The sequence below is a fragment of the Phyllobates terribilis genome, unplaced genomic scaffold (genome assembly GCF_046119375.1).
Source record: "Phyllobates terribilis strain yellow unplaced genomic scaffold, ASM4611937v1 Scaffold_2__4_contigs__length_985480577, whole genome shotgun sequence".
NCBI lineage: Eukaryota > Metazoa > Chordata > Amphibia > Anura > Dendrobatidae > Phyllobates > Phyllobates terribilis.
This window is the reverse complement of record NW_027362762.1, coordinates 387,125,437-387,151,495: the sequence shown is the minus strand read 5'-3', so window position 1 is coordinate 387,151,495 and position 26,059 is coordinate 387,125,437. Positions and strand designations below refer to the sequence as shown.

The 26,059-nt window shown below is 46.6% G+C and overlaps 1 protein-coding gene across 4 annotated transcripts in view; it reads right to left on the bottom strand.

The window, feature by feature from the left end:
* Positions 1-16,837, bottom strand: part of CCDC138 (coiled-coil domain containing 138) — a 44,138-nt gene extending 27,301 nt beyond the window's left edge. The window contains exons 1-3 of one of the 4 annotated variants that reach the window (XM_073664825.1): positions 16,785-16,837; positions 11,349-11,393; positions 8,313-8,445 (exon numbers count right to left, since the gene is read on the bottom strand). In XM_073664825.1, the coding sequence (XP_073520926.1) occupies positions 8,313-8,428 (116 nt within the window). In that variant the 5' untranslated portion in view covers positions 8,429-8,445; positions 11,349-11,393; positions 16,785-16,837. Of the gene's footprint in view, positions 1-8,312; positions 8,446-11,348; positions 11,394-16,131; positions 16,408-16,784 lie in introns of those variants that run through there. The other 3 variants (XM_073664827.1, XM_073664824.1, XM_073664826.1) reach the window with 3 other exon arrangements.
* Positions 16,838-26,059: the final 9,222 nt, after the last annotated feature.

Genomic DNA, 26,059 nt, shown 5'->3' with positions numbered 1-26,059 from the left:
AAAAGCCACCAGGGACCAAGCCACAAGGGTGACTAATGGATAGAAGGGTCCCCAGTGGCTTTTCCTCACCCACTGACAGTGACTGATGGGTGTCTCCCTAAACATGCATGCAGGGAGAGACCGGATACTCAAGGCGAGAGGGCCGGGGATTGGCCTTTTTGACTAGTCACCCATGCGGACTGGTCCCCCAACGCCTTTCAAAGTATGGTTTTCTCTAAAACGCATTTCAGAGTTAGCATACAAGGCTGAGATAATACAATCAGCGGCATGTATCTATTGTCAGGTTCACTATAGCATGTCCTGCAGATTGATGGGGACCCTGGTCCTGAGACCCTTAATAATCAGTGAAAAACACACTGCACTTCTGCCTTAGTGAGTGTACACAAAGAGGTGTACGGTCTTAACAGAAAGTCTACGTACACAGTGTGAGGGATGAGTTCATTGACTTCCAATATGCTGTAAAAAACATATACAGTAGCTTCTCCTCCGCAGTATACACCCGCCTACAGGCACCAAGTTCACCAGTTAGTGGCTAAAGCAGTAGGAGGAACATAAAACAATTAACTATGCAATGACCAATGGGGCACAACCGTGAAAATTAAATTAGATGCCCAACAGGGCCAACTGTACCTATGTCCAAAATCAGGGAGGGTGCTGTGTCCCCGAATGAAGGCTCCAAGAAAGAGATTTTACGGCGAGTACCAAAAATCCCTCTTTTATCGCTTCACTGGGGGACACAGGACCATGGGACGTCCAAAAGCAGTCCCTAGGGTGGAGAACAAAAGATAGCCACAGACTAGGTCTGACTGCGGGCAACCGCTGCCTGCAGAACCTTCTGTCCAAGACTGGCATCAGGCGAGGAATAAGTGTGGACCTTGTAAAACCTTGAAAAGGTGTGGAGTGAAGACCATATTGCGGCCTTACAGATCGGAGAAGCTAAAGCCTGATGGCGAACAGCCCAAGAGGCCCCCACCGCCCGGGTGGACTGAGCCCTTACCCCCGGAGGGGGAGGTTTGTCCGAGATGCGATATGCCTCCAAAATGGTCGAACGTATCCAATGGGCGATGGTTGACTTGGAAGCAGGAAGACCCTTGCGACGCCCCTCAGGGATGACAAACAGGGCGTCCGAACGCCGAAGGGAAGCCGTTCTAGAAAGGTACACACGTAAAGCTCTGACCAGATCCAGTTTGTGCAGGGATTTCTCCCGAGGGTGCACTGGGGCCGGGCAGAAGGAAGGCAAAACAATGTCCTCATTGATGTGGAAAGAGGAGACTACTTTTGGCTAAAAAGAAGGCACTGGCCTGAGCACTACCTTGTCTTGATGGAAGACCAGAAAAGGCGACCGACAAGAGAGGGCTGCGAGCTCTGCAACCCTCCTAATAGAGGTAACAGCCACCAGAAAAGCCACTTCCAGGAGAGAAGAGAGGCTGAGATGTCCTGAATGGGTTTAAAAGGGGGCTGTTGAAGGACGCTAAGATCCCATGGATCCACCGGGGGCGAAAAGGCGGCGCCAGGTGAGCCACCCCTTGTAGAAACGTCTTGACCCGAGTATGGAAAGCCAAGTTACGTTGGAATAGAATGGACAAGGCCGAAACTTGGTCTTTGAGAGTGTTAAGAGAGAGTCCCGCTTCCAGGCCAGACTGAAGAAAGGCCAAAATGACCGGTAGCGAAAAGGACATGGGAGCTAGCTGATCCCTCTCGCAGTGACGAAAAAAGGCTCTCCAGGTTCTGTGGTATATGCGCGAGGTTGCGGGTTTCCTGGCATTAATTAGGGTCTGGATGACGTTGTCCGCAAAACCCGCCTTCTTCAACACTGCGGCCTCAATGGCCATGCCATTAAATTCAGAGAACGAGAACTCTGATGAAGAATAGGCCCCTGAGAGAGGAGGTCCGGACGGTCCGGTAGTCTCCAGGGGAAGTCGACGAGCAGGTTTACTAGATCTGCGTACCAGACGCGTCTGGGCCAATCTGGGGCTACTAGAACTACCGGTACTTCTTCGGTCTTGATCTTTTTGACGACCCGAGGGATCAATGGTAGAGGGGGAAAAAGATAGGGCAGCTGGAACTGAGACCATGAAATGACTAGCGCGTCTTGAGCGATCGCAAGGGAATCGCGGGACCGATCTACAAAGGATGGAACCTTGTGGTTTAACCGAGACGCCATGAGGTCGACGGGCAGCGTGCCCCATCGTAAGCAAATCTGATGGAACACCTCGGGATGGAGAGACCATTCTCCTGAGGCAAGGCCCTGCCGACTGAGGAAGTCGGCCGCCCAATTGTCGACCCCCGGAATGTGGACTGCTGAGATTGCCGGAACTGTGTTCTCGGCCCAAACTAGCACTCTTGCCACCTCTTTCAAGACGGACTTGCTGTGCGTTCCTCCCTGACGGTTTATGTTGTCCGATTGTACGCAGACTGGGAACCCTGCAAAAAATATCCTGCCAGTGATGCAACGCCAGGTAGATCGCCCTTATCTCCAATATATTGATCAGTAGGGAGACTTCGTGGGGGCTCCAACGGCCCTACACCGTATGGTGGAGGAAGATTGCCCCCCAACCGATGAGGCTGGCATCGGTCGTGACCACCTGCCAGCGAAGTGGTAGGAATGACCTCCCGGGTCTGATGGAAGAAGGGCGAGTCCACCATATTAATGACCTTCACACATGAAGAGGTAACCTGATGCGTCGATCTAGAGACGACGGGTTCTTGTCCCATGCCGACAGAAGGGCCAGTTGAAGAGGCTGGGTATGGAACTGGGCAAACGGCACTGCTTCCATAGCTGCCACCATTTTTCCCAAGACACTCATGCACAGGCGAAGACGGCGTGGACTTGGGTCGGAGAGAGTTTATCTTTTCCCTCGGGAGAAGGACCCGGGCATGGGTTGTGTCGAACTGCATCCCTAGAAAGGTTAAGCACTGAGATGGGACCAGGGAGGATTTGTCTGTGTTGATCAGCCAGCCTAACCGAGAGAGCGTGTTCAGGGTGATCTGGAGACTGTGGAGACAGTCCCTGAACGTGGGACCCTTGATCAATAGGTCGTCGAGGTAGGGGATAATTACAATTCCCCTGGCTCGTAGAATGGCCATGACCGTCGCCATTACCTTTGTGGAAACCCTCGGGGCGGAGGCAAGCCCGAAGGGGAGAGAAGTGAACTGGTAATGTGCGTTCTGGAAGGCAAATCGAAGGAACTTCTGATGTGGTGCGCAGATTGGGATATGAAGATACGCATCCTGAATGTCCACTGAACATAGATATTCCCCGGCCTCCATCGAGGCGATTACCGACCTGAGGGACTCCATTCTGAAGTGCCGTACGTGTACCTGTCGGTTTAGTTGTTTGAGGTCTAGGATCGGACGTAGTGAGCCATCCTTTTTTGGAATTGGAGTAAAAACCAGAAAACCTTTCCTGAAGGGGGACTGGAACTATGACTCCTGAGCGCAGAAGGGAGGCAATGGCCTGAAGGAAACCGGGAAGCAGAGATGGATGCAGGGGGCGGGACCTGAGAAATCGTGTTCTTGGTATGGCGTTGAACTCGATCTTGTAGCCGGAGGTCACAATCTCCTTGACCCAGGCATCCTCTATTGCCAAGACCCAAGGGTCTCGGAACAGAAGTAGACGGCCACCCACCCTGGGAGAAATCCCAGGTGGGAGTGACCCATCATGCTGAGGAAAATCTGTTGGATCGTGATCGGGATCCAGGGACTTGGAAGAGCGACCCTTTGCGCGCCAGTTGGGAGTGGGCCTAAAGGTAGGTTTAAGTCTCTCTTGCTGTGCTGGGGTACAGTCCTGTTGGGAGGAGGGTCCCGGTTGAGAGAACCGAGGAAAGGACCGGAACTGAAGGGAACGTTTCCTAGGAAAGGGGTGATTAGGTCTCGGCTGGGGAAGGCAAGTGCTCTTGCCCCCAGTGGCATCAGAGATTATCTGGTCTAACTTAGACCCAAACAGCCTGGAGCCCTGAAAAGGGAGATTGGTTAGTGATTTTTTGGAGACCGGGTTGGCGTTCCAAGCCTTCAGCCAAAGAATTCTACATAAAGCAATGATATTGCTAGAGACGCGGGCTGAACAGGTAGCGGCGTCAAGGGACGCCGTGAGCAGATATTTCCCTGCGTGGGCGATCCGATTCGCTAGGTCAGCCAGATCGTCCGGGGAAGCCCCCGTGAGGATGCCCTGCCTAAGCTGTTTGGCCCATGCGGAGACTGCTTTTGATACCCAAGCTGAGGCGAAGGAAGGACACAGGGAGGTGCCAGCAGCCTCCAAGGCTGACTTAGCCAAGGCCTCAACCTGTCTATCCGTAGTGTCCTTGAGGGAGGAACCGTCTGGAAGAGACAGTACCGTCTTAGCCGAGAGACAGGAGGATCCACAGAAGGGGACTCCGTCCATCTGCTGACAAGGTCGTGGTTAAAGGGGTATAGCATGTCGAACTGTTTCTTTCCAGTGAAGCGCTTTTCTGGATGCTCCCACTGTTTCTGAAAGACACCATCAAATTCTGAATGGTTAGAAAAGGTGCGTGCCGAGCGCTTGATTCTCTTGAAGGAAAAGGAGTAGTCCTGAGAAGGGCTCTCGTCCTCTTTAACATGCAGAGTCTGATTGACGGCCGATATAAGGCTGTCAACCATGTCCTGGATTCTAGAATATTGGTCCGTGTCGGATCCAGAGTCAGAATCTGATGCAGTGTCTGATCCTGGAGCAATTTGGAGTCTGGAGAGCTGGAAGATGAACTTGTGTGAGTCCGTTTCTGAGAACGTGCCCTCGGTCTGCCCTTAGGAGGAGGGGGCACGGGTGTCTGCGAATGGTCCGTGGGAACGTTGGGAGCACTGGTCGCTATGGATAGCACGGGCAAGTGTTCTAGGACCTGCACCAGAGATTGAGATACCTTGGTGAGGTCAGAGACAGACTGGGACATAGCAACAGCCCAATCCGGAGGAGGGAGAGTTACTTCGTCCTGGGCGGCAGGGGGATCTTGGGGTGCCAGCATGGTGGGAGGCTTGCAGGTTGAGCAGAAAGCCGTTGTCAGACCCGCGGGCCACTTAGTACTGCAAAGAGCACAGGCGTAGTATGTGACTGTGTGAGCGGGACTCACAGAAAGCTCCCTGGGTTTGGGCATATGTGCCTAACCAGGAATACTGCAGAGGAGGGAGCCTGTGGACAGGAAAGGGTGTGTGTAGGTGCCAGAGCAGGGCCTACCCGGTCTGGAATGTCCACGGTCCCGTATTCCCTGTCGGAAACTCCGTAGCTGCGGAGACAGGAGCAGGGCTGCGGTGATGAGGCAGTCAGACAGAGTGATGCTGCCGGAGCCAGAACAGAGAGCAGCGTAGAGGGGCGGGGCAGGAGCAGAGCGTGCTGTCCTGAGTAACCTAGGGGAGCCGAGGCTCTGATAGGCAGAAGGAATAGGGGCGGGCTTAAGAATCCATCCGCTGATAGGTCCCCGGGAGAACTGTGGGCGTGGCGGAGGCATCACATTGCTTCTCGGTCCTGATTGGCCGATTGCCGGAGGGGGTGTATACCCACCGGTAAGAGGAACGCCCCACCCGAGACGCCCCCTGATGGAGAAAATGCGGGCAGATTTGCCGCGCAAAAAGGAAAAAAGAAGGTTGGGGGTTGTGGGGGACGCCATGCTGCGGGAGATGCCATGAAGATGCGAGGAGAGGGGGCGTGGCCAGGGAAGCGCTGCTGTAAGTGATTTACAGGAGCAGCTGGCAGGCAACTCTGTGCCATATCCAGTGTTCTGAGGGACCTGGGGGGCTGAGGTTGTAAGGCAGCAGGAGTGGAAGGGATTACATTTGTTAGAGGTCCTGATGCCTCTTCTTCCTCTCCCCTTCTGAGGATGGTCACAGGAGGTCCTCCGTGGATAGGGGGGATCCTGGCTCTTCCTCCTTCCCGCACAGATCGATACTTGACAGTGCAAGAGATGGTGTCGACCCCAGAATCTGGGGGAAGGTCACCGCAGTGACCACTGTCTCCCTCCCAGGCCGCTCCGAGGAGGGGGCTGGGGTGGGGAATAGGCAAGGACTGCCCACCGGGAATCACCCGGAGACACCTGGAGGTGACAGGGAATAAGTCCTGCCCAGCAGGTCCGAGAGTCGGCGATGTGGGAAATGCCACACTGCTCTCTCGGTAGCTTGAGAATGGGGATAACAGGGGACGCAGTGTTCCCTGTTAACCCTGAAGAGCTGTATCTGAAAAATAAAGAACAAAGATTAATAAAACACAACAGGGTTGGATCAGTTAGGATCCAGGTCTACCTCCTACAGACACTAAGCTTAAAACTGGTGAGCTTGGTGCCTGTAGGCGGGTGTATACTGCGGAGGAGGAGCTATTTCTTTTTTTGCCTACTGTCAACCTCCTAGCGACAACAGCATACACCCATGGTCCTGTGTCCCCCAATGAAGTGATAATGTATATTAAATTTTGGCTCCTCCATTGGTGGGTAAGTGTGCAATACAAAATCTTCACCATATTTGACAAGTGTAGACACTTTTAGGATAGATTCACATGGAGTTTTTTTCCGGGGCTCAAAACTACAGGTTTTATAGTACTAACCGCTTCAGGAAATTCTTTATTTTGGGTATGTGGACATAAGCATCTTTTTTCAGGCAGGTTCCGCATGGAAAAGGGCCCCATGAAGTCAACGTCAAAACGACATTGCTGTGCACATGTTCTGTCTTATTTCACGACTTTTAACCGCTTCTAGGTTCGGAAACTCTGTAGCAGTTGAAAAATGTGTCATGCTCATGCTTCGGGCTAAGAAGCTGCCTGCTCCCTATACTTGAAAGTATAGAGTAAAAGAAACTGGAAGAATGAAGGCAAAACTGCCGGTGAAGCAGCTTCAGGAAAACGACCACTGTGTGCTCCTGAAGTGGCTTTGCCTGGGAAAACTTGGCGGTGGTGCAATGTCTGAAAGACGTTGTGGGGGGAGGGGGGGGGGGTTTGTGGAGGAGTTTTTCATTAAGATTTCCTGAAGCGGTTTTAAGAGTTTTTAAATGTATTTTGCGGTGTTTTTTTCCTTTTTCCTAAATAGTTTTTTGATGGACTGTGCCTAGTAGTGACTTCCATTTGCTTTTCTGTACCAGGAATAAAAACAGCAAGTCTTCTTTCCATAGAAATTAACAGGAAGATGATCTGATCAGCTGTCATGTGCCCCTAACAGCCGCGGGGGTGGAATTGTGATCCACCCGCGGCTGTCAACATGTTAAATGCCGATGTCAATCTCAGACAGCAGCATTTAACATGGCTGTTGTGGGAGCGCGCCACTAATCCTGCCCATTGGCGCGTCCGTCACATGATCGCAGGGCGTGGATGGGTTGGCATGACAAGCCAGGGTCTGCAGGAGACCCGTGTGGTTGTCATTGCCGATCTGCTATGAGCGCCGTCCAGCGGCCAGTGCTCGTAGCAGATGAGCATTTCTGCAACACCAAACTTTTGTCAACGCAAAAAAAATAAGCCCTCACCTGGTCCCAGATCCCGAAAAATGGAGACGCTATGGGCCTCGGAAAATGACGCCATTGCATTTTTTTTTCAGCACTTAAATAAAAAAGAACCTATACATGGTTGGTATCTACAAACTCATAATGACCTGGAGAATCATAACAGCAGGTCAGTTTTAGCATTTAGTGAACAAGGTAGAAAAAACAAAAAACACACTATTGTGGAATTGTACTTTTTTTTGCAATTTCACTGCAGTTTAAATTTTTTCCCGTTTTCCAGTACACAATATGGTAAAACCAATGGTGTCATTCAGAAATACAACTTGTCCTGCAAAAAAACAAGCCCTTACTTGGCCATATTGACAGAAAAATAAAAACATTATGTCTCTGGGAAGAAGAACAAAAAACAAAAACGGAAAAACCCAAGGTGGTAAAGGGGTTAAAATAAGATATGGAGGCAGATTCTCAGGGCGATCAGTGTCTGCCTCATAGATCTTAACAGCTCATTTACATATTAAGAAAAATGTAGATTTCTCGGAAATAAGACATCAGATCGTAGATATAAAGCTATCATTTTATTCAACTTTATATACCTGCATTCCCATGCAAACTGCTTAGGAGGGTTGATCCTACTAACAGATTCCTTTTAAGTTGATTTATGAAATAAAAATTAAAACAACGGCTACTCTAACTTTAGGTCTGAAATGTTTAAATCCTAAATGCATTAGAAAGGATATTCAATATCACAGTACTGACAGTCAATGCATGGGTAAGACTGATAAGGGAGTACCACCATAATTACTAAGGAGTGGGTGGATGTCATGGTAAACATACTGGTTACCATAAAATCCATGACATGACTTTAGTGTATGTATTATATGCTTTACCTATTGGAATCACGAATCCTCCTCAGTAAATCCCGAAGTGCTTTATTATAATGCTTCTTGTCAAGGAGGGTTACAGAAGGGAACACTGGCTGCAAAGACATTCTGGAGTCTGCCATTTAATGATCAAGATGAACTGTAAAAGACATTAAGAGTAATAAAGAAAAATATACATATTGTAGTTTAAAAGGTTTACTGCAGATACAAGTGACCCATGACTGTACCTGGAGGGGTTTAGAAGCTTTTGACTAACGCAAAGGCAGGAGACGTGATGGGACACATCATTTTAACCCTTTCACGACATGCGCCATACATGTATGGCGCATGTCGTGTCTCCCCATTTGGTGCGCGCTTCAGCGCTGAACCCTCACCTGTACAAGCACGAAAGCTGATCTGTACAGCTAACATGTGCCCCTAACAGCCGCGGCGAGAATCACGATCCATCCGAGGCTGTTAACATGTTAAATGCCGCTGTCAAACTCTGACAGTGGCATTTAACATGATCGCGTCGGAAGCACGTCACTGTCTCCGCCCATCGGCGACCCCGTCACATGATCATGGGTCGCCAATGGGTTGGCATTAGTGTTGAGCGAGTATGTTCTGTTAACCCTTTCGCCGAGTACGCTCGGGCCGAGCGCCGAGTATTTACAGCTGCTCGGTGATGTGGTTGAATCGCTCCCGTGTGCATGATTTGCAACTGTTTGACAGTTTCATTACATGGGAGGAATGTCTATTTCTTACACATTCCTCACATGTAATAAAGCTGTCAAACAGTTGCAAATCATGCACACGAGAGCGATTCAACCATATCACCGAGCAGCTGTAAATACTCGGAGCTCGGCCCGAGCATACTCGGACAGAACATACTCGCTCAACCCTAGTTGGCATGACAACCGGGGTCAGCAGGAGACCCCTGTGGTTGTCATAGCCGATCTGCTATGAGCGTCGCCCAGCGCCATATTGGCGCTCATAGCAGCTGAGCACTTTTGTAACATATAGTAGGGCTTACACCCTATGTGTATCACAGGCGATCAGATGATCGCCGATTCTAGTTTCCCATGGAGACTATCGAACAAGTAAAAAGTAGAAAAAAAAATGTTTTTAAAAAATATAAAAAAGTTCAAATCACCCCCCTAGCGCCCCATTCAAAATAAAACAATATATATAAAAAAAAAAAAAAATCAAATATACACATATTTTGTATCGCCGAGTTCATAAACGCCCGAACTATCAATATAAAAAAAGAATTAATGAGATTGGTAAATGGCGCAACGAGAAAAAAAAAACTAAAAAAAACAGAATTAAGTATTTTTGGTTGCTGCAACACTGCAATAAAATGCAATAACAGACGATCAAAAGATTGTATCTACACCAAAATGGTATCAATAAAAAAAGTCAGTTCGGAGTAAAAAAAATAAGCCCTAACCCGGCTCCAGATCCCGAAAAATGCTACGGGTCTCGGAAAATGGTGCCATTTTTTTTTTTTTTTTCACAAACCTTTTTTTCACCACTCCAATAAAGAAGAACCTATACATGTTTGGTATCTACGAACTTGTAATGACCTGGGGAATTCATATTGGCTGGTCAGTTTTAGCATTTAGTGAACATGGTTAAAAAAAAAAAAAAAATTTGTGAAATTGCACTTTTTCTGCAATTTCACCGGACTTGGAAATTTTTTCCCATTTTCCAGTACCCGATATGGTAAAGCCAATTGTGTTGTTCAAAAGTACAACTCGTCCCACAAAAAACAAGCCCTCACATGGCCATATTGACTGAAAACTAAAAAAAGTTCTCTCTAGGAAGAAGGGGAGCAAAAAACAAAACCGCAAAAACGGAAAAGGGCTGTGGCGTGAAGGGGTTAAGTTATGCAGCTGCCAACTCCCAAGCACTCTTTTTAAAATGTAACACCTATCCAAAGGATAAGAGCAGCAAGAGAAAAAAAAGGCTCATTTTTTTAGCAAATCAGCAGTGTGCCATTTAAAAGCACTAATGCTGGTGTACTGCACCATACATGTGTCACTCATGTGTCCTTAACTGGGTACAGGGAATAAGCAGCTGCCAAAAAATAATAATTAGACATTGTTAAAGGGGTTGGCCGGTCACAAAATAGTGATGATCTTTAAGGTCCAGGGGTTCCACGTAGTGGAGCTTGATTCGTTGGCCTGGCGTAATCTGTGCAGTGCACAGGTGATGTCTTGCCAGCCGAGTGAATTAGAAGCCAAGCCTGACATTCTGGAGAGTAGGGAGATTCGCGCAGCTCCTGTCCGCGGCCAGAGAGCACGAGGACTAACCTGGACCGTGGATGAAGCGATCCGCTCATCTCTAGTCATCAGTAACAGATCGGTGGTGGTTCATGACCCAACACCTCCAGAGATCAGCTGTTATTAGTTCCAATTGGAAGTTAACAAATTAAATGGAGGTGTAATATACAGATGCATTCAACTGTGGCATCCTCTGCTGGCTACTGTACAACAGCTCCTATTAAAGGCAATAGGACCTGCTCTGCAGAACCGGGTAGTGGCTACAATAGTCAAATCCAGCACACTGTAATTAAAAGGACAGTGCTGCTAGTCTGTCTCCTTCACCACAATAGTCATATGCCATACTACTGGCAGCGTTACATGACGGCCATGTGATGGAGTGTCAGTGTTAGATCACCGCGGAGAAAGAACAGTACTGTGTCATTAGTATTCTACATAACATCCACAGCCATTTGTGAAAATTATTGGATAGCGTTTTAATAAACTGCTTGTGTGGAATTTGCAGGATAAATGAACATGTTGTGCATTTGCCTAAATCCTGAACATGTGACCTTATTGTTAGATGGACCCCCACATATAAACGGATTACAGACAGACCCACCAATGAGATCCCATGTCATCTTTTTTTTAGCACGATTTCAGGGGAAATGACTCATTAGATGAGTTACTGCTCAGCACGCAGCGTCCTCCACTGAGGGAGGTTTCTTCATAATAAATAAGAGAAAATATCAATGTCTAATGAAGACAAATGTAGAAATTATTGCATAACTAGACTCACTATATATCTCGGGATCTTCTACAGCTTCCAGAAATGGCCTGGGTTCTAAGAAAAAGAAAAATGAATACTATCAAATTCTGATAACATTTTAAAGGGCATCTGTCATATGGAAGTAGAGGTATGGCTGTATAGAGGACAGAACAAAGGTTATGTGCCAGTCATGAGAAATCTAGGATAGAAGTCAGATGCAAATCAGGCTGGAAGTGCATTGGGGGCGGGTCAATGGAGTTAGAAGAAGCAACACACACACATACACACGACTGGCACATTGGATTTGTACGGAAAAACAGCTAATATTTTTATAGTGGCAAAGGCATCTATACAGCCATATCTCTACTTCCATATACAAAAACCTGCAGACAGATGCCATTGCAATTTTCTAATATCATTAGTTTGTCTCCAAGGTAAAGCTTTACTTCGCTATTTATACCTGAATATAAAAGTTGACTATTAACAGTGCTCAAAATGAGATTTCAAGCTCCATAATAAGAAGTACAATGTAGAATATATTTGCCATCTTTCATGTTGGATACAAGAAGCCCATACACATTAGATACAAGGCGACAGAGCCCAGCGATTGTAGAGAGATTGTCTGATTATTATCTGATGTAAATGAGAATGTTTTGACTCCAACAGAAAGCATTTCAGATTTCAACGCGACCTTGGTTCCTGCAGGAGGTAGGAGGTCTACCCTTTAAAGGGACTGTCAGCACAGAATCACTGTTCAAACCAAGTCCAGGCGCTCAGTTCATCATGACGGGGCCAATCATTTATATACACCTTCCCAAGTGTTAGAGAGAAAAACAAACAATCTCCACCCCACTCTTCTTTGATTGATAGCTCTGGTCTCATAGAGCCAGAGAAGGGAGGAGATAGATGGAAACCAAGCAGGTAGGAAGGTGTACATAAATGATTGGCACTGCCATGATAAAACCAAGTACAGGCGCACGGTGTAACAGTCATTCAGTGTTGACAGACGCACCTTAGAGCACACCGGTCAGCAGGATTGTGCTCAGTAAACTACATACACTGTCAGGTGGGCGCCGTCACCAATGATACCTTGATTGATGTCCTGTGGTTCTAGTGTAATCTTCACTTTCAGTTTGGAGATAATGATATTCTCGTGCTTCGGAGTGGCCTGTGGGGGGCGCTCTATCTGGTGCTCTGCTTACATATTCATCTGTATGCTCTTATGACAGCTCACTGTGGCTTCTCTCACCTGCCTCCTATTTTACCTAGCCCCGCACTACTAGATGCATTATGTAAAATAGGAGGCAGGTCAGTGAAGGATCAGTGAGCTGCCATAAGAGCATACGGATGAATACATAAGCAGAGCACCAGATAGAGCGCCCCCACAAACCGCCGCAGAGCATGAACATATCATTATCTCCAAACTGAAAGTGAAGATTACACAAGAACCACAGGACGGATTTCATCAACCAAGGCATCATATTAATCAGCGAAATGTCGCCCACCTGACACTATGTAGTTTACAGAGCACAATCCTGCTGACAGTTGCACTTTAAGGTTACATTCCCACAATGAATTTTTGGTGCGTTTTTTTATGCTGCGTATTTTTGAAAAAAATACAAGTAACCTATGTTACTTAATGGGTGCAGAAAATCTGCAACATCAAAAAAACTCACTGAAATATCATCTTTGGAACATAGAAAAACGCAGTCTTGTCTTCCATTCTGCAGCCACAGTGCTAATCTGCAGGTAAATACCATTTAAAATATATATATGGATGCCAAACGGGATGTTCGGCTGCATGGTGAAAATTGTTATATTTCCCTTGCAGTCGCTCGCTGCCAGTCATCTGAGCTGTGAAAGTCAGCGCTCACTACAGTCATTGTGCTGCAATCACTCCCTCTGCTCCGCAGTGTGTCTATGGGCCGGTGGGTGTGATTTCAGCATGATCACTGTGTGGTGAGCGCAGAATAGTCACAGCTTCACTGGATGAAACGGATGGAGAAGAGATAACACTTAATTTTCTCCCTGAAGCTGAACCACTAATTAGAGCCACATATGTGTAAAACAGGATATAGCTGCAGATTACACTATGGCTGAAGGTAAACACCATTTTCTTTAATGACGGGTTGCTTTTAAACACAAGCACACATTGTGGTTGGGGAAAGCTTTTAAATGCTCACTGGAGCTCTCTGTAAGGGGAGAGTCATAGAGCCATATAACTCGGACGAGGATCGCAACGCAATGCTGGGACTGGCCGTCGGCTCTCCCGACAGGTGCATGACAGCAAGTATTTCTATGCAGCTGTAATGCTAAGGTCTGAAGAGCCGTCAGCCAGTCCAAGCATTGCGTTGCGATCCTCGTCCAAGTCGTGTGACTCCCCCCCCCTAATAGGAATTGTGAATGGTGCTACTATGGCGAGAATGGCACTACTATAGCAGTATATGATGGCAAGAATGGTGCTCCTATGGCGGTATATGATGGCGAGAATGATGATCCTATGGCGGTATATGATGGAAAGAATGGTGCTCCTATGGCGGTATATGATGGCGAGAATGGTGCTCCTATGGAGGTATATGATGGCGAGAATGATGCTGCTATGGCGGTATATGATGGCGAGAATGGCGCTGCTATGGCGGTATATGATGGCGAGAATGGCGCTGCTATGGCGGTATATGATGGCGAGAATGGCGCTGCTATGGCGGTATATGATGGCGAGAATGGCGCTGCTATGGCGGTATATGATGGCGAGAATGGTGCTGCTATGGCGGTATATGATGGCGAGAATGGTGCTGCTATGGCAGTATATGATGGCGAGAGTGGTGCTGCTATGGCAGTATATGATGGCGAGAATGGTGCTGCTATGGCAGTATATGATGGCGAGAATGGTGCTGCTATGGCAGTATATGATGGCGAGAATGGTGCTGCTATGGCAGTATATGATGGCGAGAATGGTGCTGCTATGGCGGTATATGATGGCGAGAATGGTGCTGCTATGGCGGTATATGATGGCGAGAATGGTGCTGCTATGGCGGTATATGATGGCGAGAATGGTGTTGCTATGGCAGTATATGATGGCGAGAATGGTGCTGCTATGGCGGTATATGATGGCGAGAATGGTGCTGCTATGGCGGTATATGATGGCGAGAATGGTGCTGCTATGGCGGTATATGATGGCGAGAATGGTGCTGCTATGGCGGTATATGATGGCGAGAATGGTGCTGCTATGGCAGTATATGATGGCGAGAATGGTGCTGCTATGGCAGTATATGATGGCGAGAATGGTGCTGCTATGGCAGTATATGATGGCGAGAATGGTGCTACTATGGCAGTATATGATGGCGAGAATGGTGCTGCTATGGCAGTATATGATGGCGAGAATGGTGCTGCTATGGCGGTATATGATGGCGAGAATGGTGTTGCTATGGCGGTATATGATGGCGAGAATGGTGTTGCTATGGCAGTATATGATGGTGAGAATGATGCTCCTATGGCAGTATATGATGGCGAGAATGGTGCTGTTATGGCGGTATATGATGGCGAGAATGGTGCTGCTATGGCGGTATATGATGGCGAGAATGGTGCTGCTATGGCAGTATATGATGGCGAGAATGGTGCTGCTATGGCGGTATATGATGGCGAGAATGGTGCTGCTATGGCGGTATATGATGGCGAGAATGGTGCTGCTATGGCAGTATATGATGGCGAGAATGGTGCTGCTATGGCAGTATATGATGGCGAGAATGGTGCTGCTATGGCAGTATATGATGGCGAGAATGGTGCTGCTATGGCGGTATATGATGGCGAGAATGGTGCTGCTATGGCAGTATATGATGGCGAGAATGGTGCTGCTATGGCGGTATATGATGGCGAGAATGGTGCTGCTATGGCAGTATATGATGGCGAGAATGGTGCTGCTATGGCAGTATATGATGGCGAGAATGGTGCTGCTATGGCAGTATATGATGGCGAGAATGGTGCTGCTATGGCAGTATATGATGGCGAGAATGGTGCTGCTATGGCGGTATATGATGGCGAGAATGGTGTTGCTATGGCGGTATATGATGGCGAGAATGGTGTTGCTATGGCAGTATATGATGGCGAGAATGGTGCTGCTATGGCGGTATATGATGGCGAGAATGGTGCTGCTATGGCGGTATATGATGGCGAGAATGGTGCTGCTATGGCAGTATATGATGGCGAGAATGGTGCTGCTATGGCAGTATATGATGGCGAGAATGGTGCTGCTATGGCAGTATATGATGGCGAGAATGGTGCTGCTATGGCAGTATATGATGGCGAGAATGGTGCTGCTATGGCGGTATATGATGGCGAGAATGGTGTTGCTATGGCGGTATATGATGGCGAGAATGGTGTTGCTATGGCAGTATATGATGGCGAGAATGGTGTTGCTATGGCAGTATATGATGGTGAGAATGATGCTCCTATGGCAGTATATGATGGCGAGAATGGTGCTGTTATGGCGGTATATGATGGCGCTGCCATGGCGGTATATAATGGCGAGAATGGCACCATTATGGCGGTACATGATGGTGCTGCTATGGCGGTATATGATGGCGAGAATGGTGCTGTTATGGCGGTATATGATGGCGAGCATGGTGCTGTTATGGCGGTATATAATGGCGAGAATGGCACCATTATGGCGGTACATGATGGTGCTACTATGACTGTACACGTGGTGATGAGGAAGGGCAGGGGTGACTGGCACAGGTTGGTGATGGGCATTGGGGCATACACCAGTCAGTAATGTCCGTAATGCCATCACAGCACCCTCGGTCCAGCACCGCATTACCAGTCTGCTGCTCGGTCTCTCCCTCCTCACAGAGGACATGGAATGGGGTAACACAGGCAGGCGGCCGCCATACAGAGGCGTTCAGAGCAGGGCGGGCCGGCACTTGTATCTCTGCCCCGGCAGTCCGTTCCTCCGCCGCCGCCTTCCCGTTACACGCTGCACTTCACCAGTCTCTGGGTCCCGCTCATCTGCTCCGGTATGTACCGTACACACGTGACGTCATCAGCACGTCTCCCAGCGACAGGAAGTGCTGCAGCCGGCGCCGCCCAGACGCCGGTGTCTATGGCAACTAACTGCCTGCTGCTGCCGCCTCGCTTCATAGAGCGCTTGGTGTGTGGGCAGCGGGGCACGGGGCCTTATGTGCGGGGGGCGCAGACTGTACAGAGCGGTAAATGGAGGCCAGGAGCCGGCGCCTAGATAAAAAGGAAATGGCGCTGCTGCCAGTACGTTGTCAGCCGTGGCTATGACATATACAGGTGTGGGTGAGGGCTGCACATTATACTGGAACAAGTGTGAGGTGAATGGAGCCCTAACTGCCGTACAGCAGGATCATGTAGGTCAGATTACGGCGCCTCTTCCTTTAAATCATAGTGGCCGTGGTCTTAGAGCAGAACACCAGCGGTGTCACTAATGTAATGTAGTAGTATACTGACCAGCCGCCGTCTTCTGCTCTTCCCAGCGCCACTCTGGTCCCACGGCGCCATCTTGTGGCCGCAACGTGTGACTGGAAGTGAGAGCTCTCAATATAAGTCTATGAGACCCAGAACAAGGCTGTCATCGACTTGCATTGAAAAGTGATTAGAGATGAGTGAACATGTTTGGAAAATGTTCTGTAATTTGAAATTCGGCACAAACGTTGCACATTCAGATTAGTGTTCGGATTCCTGAGCATTTCGCTCGGATCGGCAGTAACATTGTTACTGTGGGTCAGAGCCTCGGATCACGCTGTCATGATTCCGCAGCTGTGACTGTGACCCGCGGTAAAAAGCTTACGGCTGGTCACAGGCGTCAGCTAATGAGACTACTACCGTGGAATTGTTGAAGGAAAATTATTTTACTTTGAGGCAACTTTTATATTTGGAAGAAAGTGAGCTTAAAAAGGCTGGAATTACAGATGTTATAGACTGTAAGAAAATCATGGCAGCAATGAAAGAAATTCATGTTGAAGAGACAGAGCTTGAGAAAACAATTCCGCAGGTGCCGCTGATGGGAGGAGTAGTCTCTTCAGACTGTGCTCAGTGTAAAAAAAAAAAAAAAAAAAAAAAAAAAAGTTAGTAAAATAAAAAACACATTATACTCACCTATTAACTGTAATCGCAAGTTTCCCATGGCGATCAGATTATCCGGCAGCACTATATACTGACAGGAGCGTGATCTATAAGAGCTGAACTGCCGGGAGAGAAGTCACATGAGTTCATCAGCTGATGAGCTCCGGTGACCTCACAAACTGCACCGCTGCATAAGAATTTTCTTGCGCAGAGGTGATGCAGTAAGTGCATGCGCATTACTAATGTATCTGTTCAACATTCTTGCGGGGAACGCATATGCAATACCTTTCATCCACTTGATGATGACGCACACCTGACTTCCGGTCTTTTCCTGTGGCCGGGCGCACACACGCAATGTGTTGATCTTGAACGGTTTCCACCAGACTAAGTACCTGCACTCCTCAAACAATTACATGTGTAATTGGGTCCACGTCATGTGGGCCCGACACATGACTATTCCACTTCGGACACCGGAACGCCGAACCTGCTTCCAGGTGATAATTATTTGTATTTGACCTCATTTTTTTTATTTGGATATATGTATAAATGGCAGCACTGCATGTTTGGCATTTGCACTTTTTGCCCCTGAGGAAGCTAAATGCTTATGTAGCGATATGCGTGCGGTATCTGTTACCTCCCCAGGTTGCTCATGCAGGTGACTATATCCTTACAGGGATCCTTCAATTGGCAAATATATGTCCATGAGGTTTTGCACTTAGCCACTTTTTAGGTGGTTTCACTAACAGCATCTTGATCATATCAAATAATCTTCTTGGACCCACCCTGTGTTACATCTGGGCTATTTGTTATTAGATATAGGGTTACTTGGTACCTGGATCTTTTCTCCAGGTAGCATTTATCAGGATGATGGTCTTCATACAAATTACCATACAGTGTAATCATGTTTATAAATCTCTGTGGAGTTGTATAGGTCTCTTACATGCATTGTATTTTGCTGTTTATTATTCAAGCTAGCACTTGTGTCCTTGGGGTTTGGTATTATCCTGGCTGTTTATTCATGGCCTGGACTGTTTTTTTCCGGGCTTTAGGCAGTTTTAAATGTTTTTATGATCTTTTGTATGTCGGTATTACATGTCAATAAAAGTTATTTAATTGTATTATGGTTTGGTATTTTTTGTCTATTGAGGACTTGGATCCCCATTTTTTGCATATCTTGCTTCTCTCTATTTAGGTCATTTATATGCATTGGATTGAACCAGTGGTCTATTAGAGTGGTGCTCGCCACACATTATATAAACAGCTCTGTTTTGGAGTGGCCATCACAAAGCCCTGATCTCAATCCTATTGAAAATGTATGGGCAAAGCTGAAAAGGCAAGTGCGAGCAAGGCGACCTACAAACCTGGATCAGTTACACCAGTGTTGTTAGGAGGAATGGGCCCAAATTCTGATCAACTATTGGGAGAATCTTGTGGAAGGATATCCCAAACGTTTGACCCAAGTCATTCAGTTTAAGGGCAATGGTACCAAATACTAATGAAAAATGGAAACTTTTGACTTTACAGTAAGTAATAAAAATGCCTTAAAACATTCCCTCTCTCATTATTCTGGCATTTGGCAAATATTAACCCCTTTCTGACATGGGGTGTATTATACGTAATAATACACCCTGGCGACACCCTGGCGATCGTGCCTGCACACAGGTTGTGCGGGCTTGATTGCCGCCGGGTGTCAGCTGATTGTCACAGCTGACACCCGGTGCTAGGGGCGATCCCGCACCGCTCCCAGCACATTAACCCCCAATATGATGCGATCGAAGTCGATCACAGCATTCCAGGAGCAAGGGGAGGTAAGCGCCGATACTTACCTCCTCTCCGGTGTCCCGCACTATCTGAGTAACTTCTCCCTGTGCAGCGCTGACAAGCTATATAACACAGGGATGCTGCTGCATGCCTATGCTATACAGCCGGTCAGACTGCAAAAAGTAAAAGTCCCATAGTGGGACAAAGTGTAAAAATTAAAAAAAAGTGTCAGGAAAAAAAAAAATGAAAAAAATAATCCCCAAAAAATAAAAATATATTGTACCCATGAATAAATATTATTCTGGAAAACAAAAACAAAAGTACACATATTTGGTATCGCGGTGTCCACAACGACCTGACCTATAAAACTGTCCCACTAGTTAACCCCTTTAGTGAACACGGTAAAAAATAAAATAAAGCATAGTTTTTTGCTTCGCTTTTTATCATAATACCACCAGACAAAAATTGGAATAAAACGCAATCAAAAAGACGATGTAAATAAAAATGGTACCGCTGAAAACGTCATCTTGTCCCGCAAAAATCAAGCTGCCATACAGCTCCATCAGCCGAAAAATAAAAAAGTTATAGCTCTCAGAATAAAGCGATGCAAAAAAATAATTTTTTTTATAAAATAGTTTTTATTGTGTAAAAGCGCCAAAACATGAAAAAAGATATAAATGTGGTACCGCTGTAAACGTACTGACCCGAAGAATAAAGCTGCCTTATCAATTTTACCACACGCTGAACGGCATAAAAAACAATTCAAGAATTGTTGCTTTTTGTTTATTCTGCCTCCCAAAAATCAGAATTGAAAGCAATAAAAAAAGTCACATGCCTGAAAATGGTACCAATAAAAACGTCAACTCGTCCCGCAAAAAAACAACCAGTCACATGACTGTCTGCCGAAATATGGAAAAATTATAGCTCTCAAAATATGGCGATGCAAAAACTAGTCTTTGCAAAAAAAGCGTTTTTTATTGTGTGACAGCTGTCAATCATAAAAACCCGATCTAAATCTGGTATCGCTGTAATCGTAGACTGAAAAAAGATTATTAGCTCATATCACCTGATACTCACAGGAATCCCAGGCTCACGGATTAGTGTCCAGCATACACTTGCAAGGATATATAAGGAAGGTAAAATCCGGTGCCACATGCGATAAATCCTTTTATTCCAAAATTAAAAATCACAACATGTTTCGAGGACACAGCCCCTTATTCGTCAGTATACAAATGAATTAAAAAAACAACACATTTATAATAAAAACTGTAACCACCCCTAAACATGTGTGATAGATTAGTATACAAATTAGGATATTAACTCCGACTTAGACAAGATTTGCGTGCAACGAATTGTCATAGAATATTCAGATATAAACTTAGGAAAAAAAAAATAATATTTTTTTTTTATATATGTAATGGATTTGCCATGTAAATGCACAGAAACAGAACATGCAGATAATATTGTAAATGCAAGCATATATGTATAATTTAATAAAAAAAAACATTAGATCTGATCTATAATTCATACCTTGCGGTATCCGTGCATTTAATTTCAATATCCATAATTTTTCTTTGTTATGGAGCATTTTTTCCCAATTACCGCCACGATGGGGACGTGGTACTCTCTCTATGCCTCTAATATTTAATGTACTTATATTGCCCGCATGTACCTCTCTGAAATGTTTGGAGAGACCGGATAGCCTGATGGATTTTGAGGCAGGATTTGCTCCTGTAATATGTTCTGATATTCTTGCTTTAAGGGCTCTGGTAGTACAGCCTATATAATATTTTGAACAGCTGACACAATTTGCCATATAGACAACATGGGAGGTGTTACAATTTATATAAGACTCTATGTCATATTTTCTACCCGTGTGTAGATCAGAGAAACTTGAACCCATAGCGACATATTTGCACATACAGCATCTATTTTCACCACATTTATACATGCCGACGTATTTCAGCCAGGTGGGACTTTGTACTTTATTATCCAAAAATACGCTGGGTGACAACATATTGCGTAAATCCTGACCTTTCCTTGAAACCACTCTACAACCTGCTTCCAATATATTAGACAATTTGTCATCCTGATATAATATGGGTAAATTCTTGAGAAAAATTTGTTTAATGTTGTAAAAATGATCACTATATGGCGTAGAGAAAGTTAATGACGATTTCGCCTTATTGGAACTATGTTTTTCTGATTGTGTCAACAAACTTTCTCTATCTTTAGATGTAGCTATAGATACAGCCCTATCGGTCATCCATTTTTCATATCCCCTAGATTTTAGTCTCGCTGACATGGTTTTAGTTTCCTCCTCAAAACCCTCTTGTTCACTACAATTGCGTCTAGCTACTTTCAGCTCTCAAGAGAGAATTACCGCTGAGGGGCTTGCGGTAAAGTTTAGAGGTAGTTTTCCCTGTACTCACACAACCAGTCAATGCGACGTCCAAAAACGGAGTTCACTCCTTGTGAATCTCCATAGTGAATTTTAAATTATAGTTGTTATCCTCCAGATAATTTAAGAATTCTGTAACAGGTGGTGCGGGAGACCCCGACGACGGACCCCATATGAGGATCATGTCATCAATGAATCTCCCGCACCACCAAATTGCTGTAATCGCACCGACCCGAAGAATAAAGTGGTCTAATCACTTATACCACACGAGAAACGGTGTAAATAATAAACTCTTGGGTTAGGGTTGTGCTAGGGTTAGGGTTGGGGTAGCGTTAGGGTTGTGTTGGGGTTGGGATTTTTCTAAAAGTAAATAAAAAAAAATGACGATATGGTGACTAGTGTTAAGCGCAAGTGCTCGCTACTTGAGTTTGCATCGGGTGCTCAGGTATGCACCAAGTATCGCGGTTGCTCGAGTCTCGGCGCCATATGCTTCACGGCCAAAAAAACCTTGTGGGGATTGCCTGCCATGCACGAGCGATCCCCGCATGTTTTTTTTCTGTTGTCTAACAACTGTGTAACATGCGGACGGGGACTCGAGCATGTCACTCGAGCACCTGCGATACATGGTGCATACCTTAGTACCCGATGCAAACTCAAGTAGCGAGCACTTGTGCTCAAGACTAATGACAACTTATTCAATATGATGACCTAATATTATCAATTTTCTGTGTCGTATCTCTGGGTTCAAAATGTTCACTATACCCCTTGATAAAATCCTTGAGGGGTTTAGTTTCCAAAATGAGGTCACTTGTGGGGGGTTTCCACTATTTAGGCGCATCAGAGGCTCTCTAAACGCGACATTGCGTTCACTCTCAATTCCAGCCAATTTTGCGTTCAAAAAGTCACACAGCGCTCCTTCCCTTCTGAACTCTGCCGTGCACCCAAACAGTGTATTTTCCCCGCATATGGGGTATCGGCATACTCAAGAGAAATTGAACAAAAGTTTTTGGGGTCCATTTTCTCCTCTTACTGTTGTGAAGATAAAAAAAATCTAACTTTTTCCACAAAAATGAGGTTTTAGCTAGTGTTGAGCGAACATGCTCGACACTGCTCGGTACTCGCCCGAGCATCACGCTACTCGGGATGTTCGACGAGCACCGAGCATTTCCGGGTTACTCGGGCGGGAGCTCGGGTCTCCGCCCTGCATGTTTGGCGCTCTTTGCAGAGCCAATGAACATGCAGGGATTGCCAGCCAGTCACTGTAATGCCGCAGCCATGTTGGTTGTGGGCATTACATTGATTGGCTGGCCACACAGCGTCACCTCGAGTATTTAAAACCGGGCGCTGCCATCTTGGACACAGTCGCTCCGGATCAGCCAGTGTAGGGAAAGTGCTGCTGAGCTAGGGAGAGATTTATACTGCAAAATAGTTAGTGTAGGGTCTGTAAAGGCTGCCAAATCAAACAAACAGTCCTTCTCAGGACTAATATCCATCCCAAATATCAGGCAGGCAGGCAGGCTATATAAGAGACGCAGTGGTTATACCAGCAAACGCTGCATTACAGTCCTGTGTGCTCCTGTTGCTGAAATTTCTGGACTTAGCTCCAGGTCCTGGGGGGCCAGGAAAAATCCTTATTTTTTTCATCTAAATCCTCTTTTTTTTTTTTCCTCCTTCACACTGTACAAATACCCGTCTTATTAACCTTTTGGTGTCCCCCCCCCCCCCCCTTCCCAAAAAAAAAAAAAAAAAGTGTGTCTGTGACAGTTCAGACACAAATATATCTGTTTAAAATAGTCTGGTGTAGGACAGAGAAACAGAAGTGTGGTTTTGCAGTTCCACAGTTCAAACTTCTGTATTATCCACTTTTGGGCCATTTTTACGTAAAAAAAAAACAGTTTGAGTGTGTCGCTCACTGTTCAGCCGCAAATATATATATTGAAAAAAGTCTGGTATACACCAGTAAATTATAACTGTGGTTTTGCTGTTCCACGGTAAAAATTTCTGTATTATCCTGCTTTTGGCATTTTTAGCCATAAAAAAAAACAGTAATAGTGTCTCCTGATTGTTCAGACACCAATATATCTGTTTAAAAGAATCTGGTATACACCACTAAGTTATAACTGTGGTTTTGCTGTTCCACGGTAAAAAATCTCTATTATCCTGCTTTTGGCATTTTTTGCCGTAAAGAAAAACAGTAATATTGTCTCCTGATTGTTCAGACACAAATATATCTGTTGAAAATAGTCTGGTGAAGGCCAGAGAAATAGAAGTGTGGTTTTGCAGTTCCACGGTTCAAACCTCTGTATTATCCACTTTTGGGCCATTTTTACCTAAAAAAAAAAACAAACAGTTTGAGTGTGTCGCTCACTGTTCAGCCGCAAATATATCTATTTAAAATTGTCTGGTATACCCCAGTAAACAATAACAGTGGTTTTGCCATTCCACGGTAAAAAATCTCTATTATTCAGCTTTTGGTATTTTTTCCGTAAAGAAAAACAGTAATAGTTTCTCCGTGATTGTTCAGATTGTTTAAAAGAGTCGGGTGTAGGCCAGAGAAATAGAACTGTGGTTTTCTTCTTCCACGGTTCTAATCTACTTTTTATTACCCTTTTTCCATTGATAGTGCGAGTGTAAGCTATTTTACTTCCTTTACAATGGGCAAGGCGCGTGGCAAGGGACGTGGAACTGGACGTTCTGGTGATGGTGCGTGCAGAGGATGGGGCCGTGGCCAAGGTGAAAATGTGCCACAACCAACGGCCACATCTTCTCTCCCCCACTTCTTGACCGAATTACTAGGGAAGCACAGAACAACACCAGTATTGCAAACTGATCAGTGTGAACAGGTTATTAAATGGATAGCAGATAATACTTCCAGTTACCTGGGCACCACCACCTCCGGTCTGTCTTCCACACCGTCAAATCTTAGTAGCCGTGAGTCTCGACCGCATACTCTTGGATACTCTGAAGAGCTGTTCACTGGTCCATTTCCAGATTTGTGCCCTTCGCCTGCTCCGCTTGAAGTGGTGGAAGAGGAGATCCCATGTAGCGATGCCCAAATATTTCAACAGCCACGGCCACAGGAAGTCAACGCTGGCAATTTGTCACGAGGTGGACGATGACGAGGCACAATTGCCAGGAAGTGAGGAGGAGGATCGTGGTGCGCAAGTGGAAGAGGAGGAGGTGGTGGATGATCTAGTAACTGACCCAACGTGGCAGGAGGACATGGAGAGCGAGGCCAGCAGGACACAGGGTGAGGGAGGCAGAGTAACCCAACAGGCAGGAAGAAGTAGTGTGGTGGCCGCACACAGAAGGCAGGCAACAGTTCCCCGTAACACCAACACGAGGGACGTTGCCAGTACAACCGGTAGGTCTTCCAGAGTCTGGAATTTTTTTAAAGACTCTGCTGATAACCCCAAAAAGGCCATTTGTACCACCTGCCATGCCAGCATCAGCAGGGGTGACAAAACTACCAGCCTGACCACCACCAGCATGATCAGGCTCATGGCAGCAAAGCACCCGACTTTGTGGGGTGAACCCCAGGGTCCACGACCAGTGTCAGCGGGTGTCACCACTGCTTCTTCCACTGTTGTGCGTGCAATAGAACCCCTTTTGTGTGTGCAAGGCAATCCCCTCTCCATACTGCATGCAAAGATGCCCCCTCCTCTCAGTCTTCACTTGTAATGGCAGTTTCTCAAGAAAGAGCATCAACGTCCACGTCCCACCGCAGCGTTCAATTGTCCATATCCCACACCTTTGAACGAAAGTGGAAATTCGCAGCCAACGCCCCACAGGCCACAGTCCTAAATTCGCACATTTCACGACTGCTTGCGTTGTAAATGCTGCCTTTTAGGCTGGTGGAGACGGAATCCTTCCGCAACCTTATGGCGGTGGCCGTCCCTCGGTACTCGGTCCCCAGCCGACACTATTTTGCCCGGTGTGCCATCCCCGCACTACACAAGTACGTGTCCCAAAACATCTGCCGTGCCCTCAACAACGCAGTTACTGGGAGAGACCACCTGACAACGGACACGTGGACAAGTGCTTGTGGCCAGGGACGGTACATCTCCCTGACGGCACACTGGGTAAACATAGTGGAAGCCGGGACCCAGTCGGACCTTGGGACGGAACACATCCTCCCCACACTGAGGATTGCGGGCCCTATGTCAGTCAGAGTTGCCCCCACAGTGTACAGCTCCTGCGCATCATCCTCCTCCTCATATTCAGCCTCCATCTCAGATATCACCACATCAGTTACAAGCTGGAAGCACTGCAGTACTGCCTCCGCCAAGCGGCAACAGGCTGTGCTGAAACTCATAAGCTTAGGTGAGAAACCTCACACTGCTTGTGAGTTGTGGACAGCTGTGAAAGAGCAGGCAGATCTGTGGCTGAGACCGCTGAAACAACATCCAGGCATGGTCGTGTGTGACAATGGCCGTAACCTGGTGGCGGCTCTGAGGCGAGATCACACACGTACCATGCCTGGCTCATGTGCTTAACC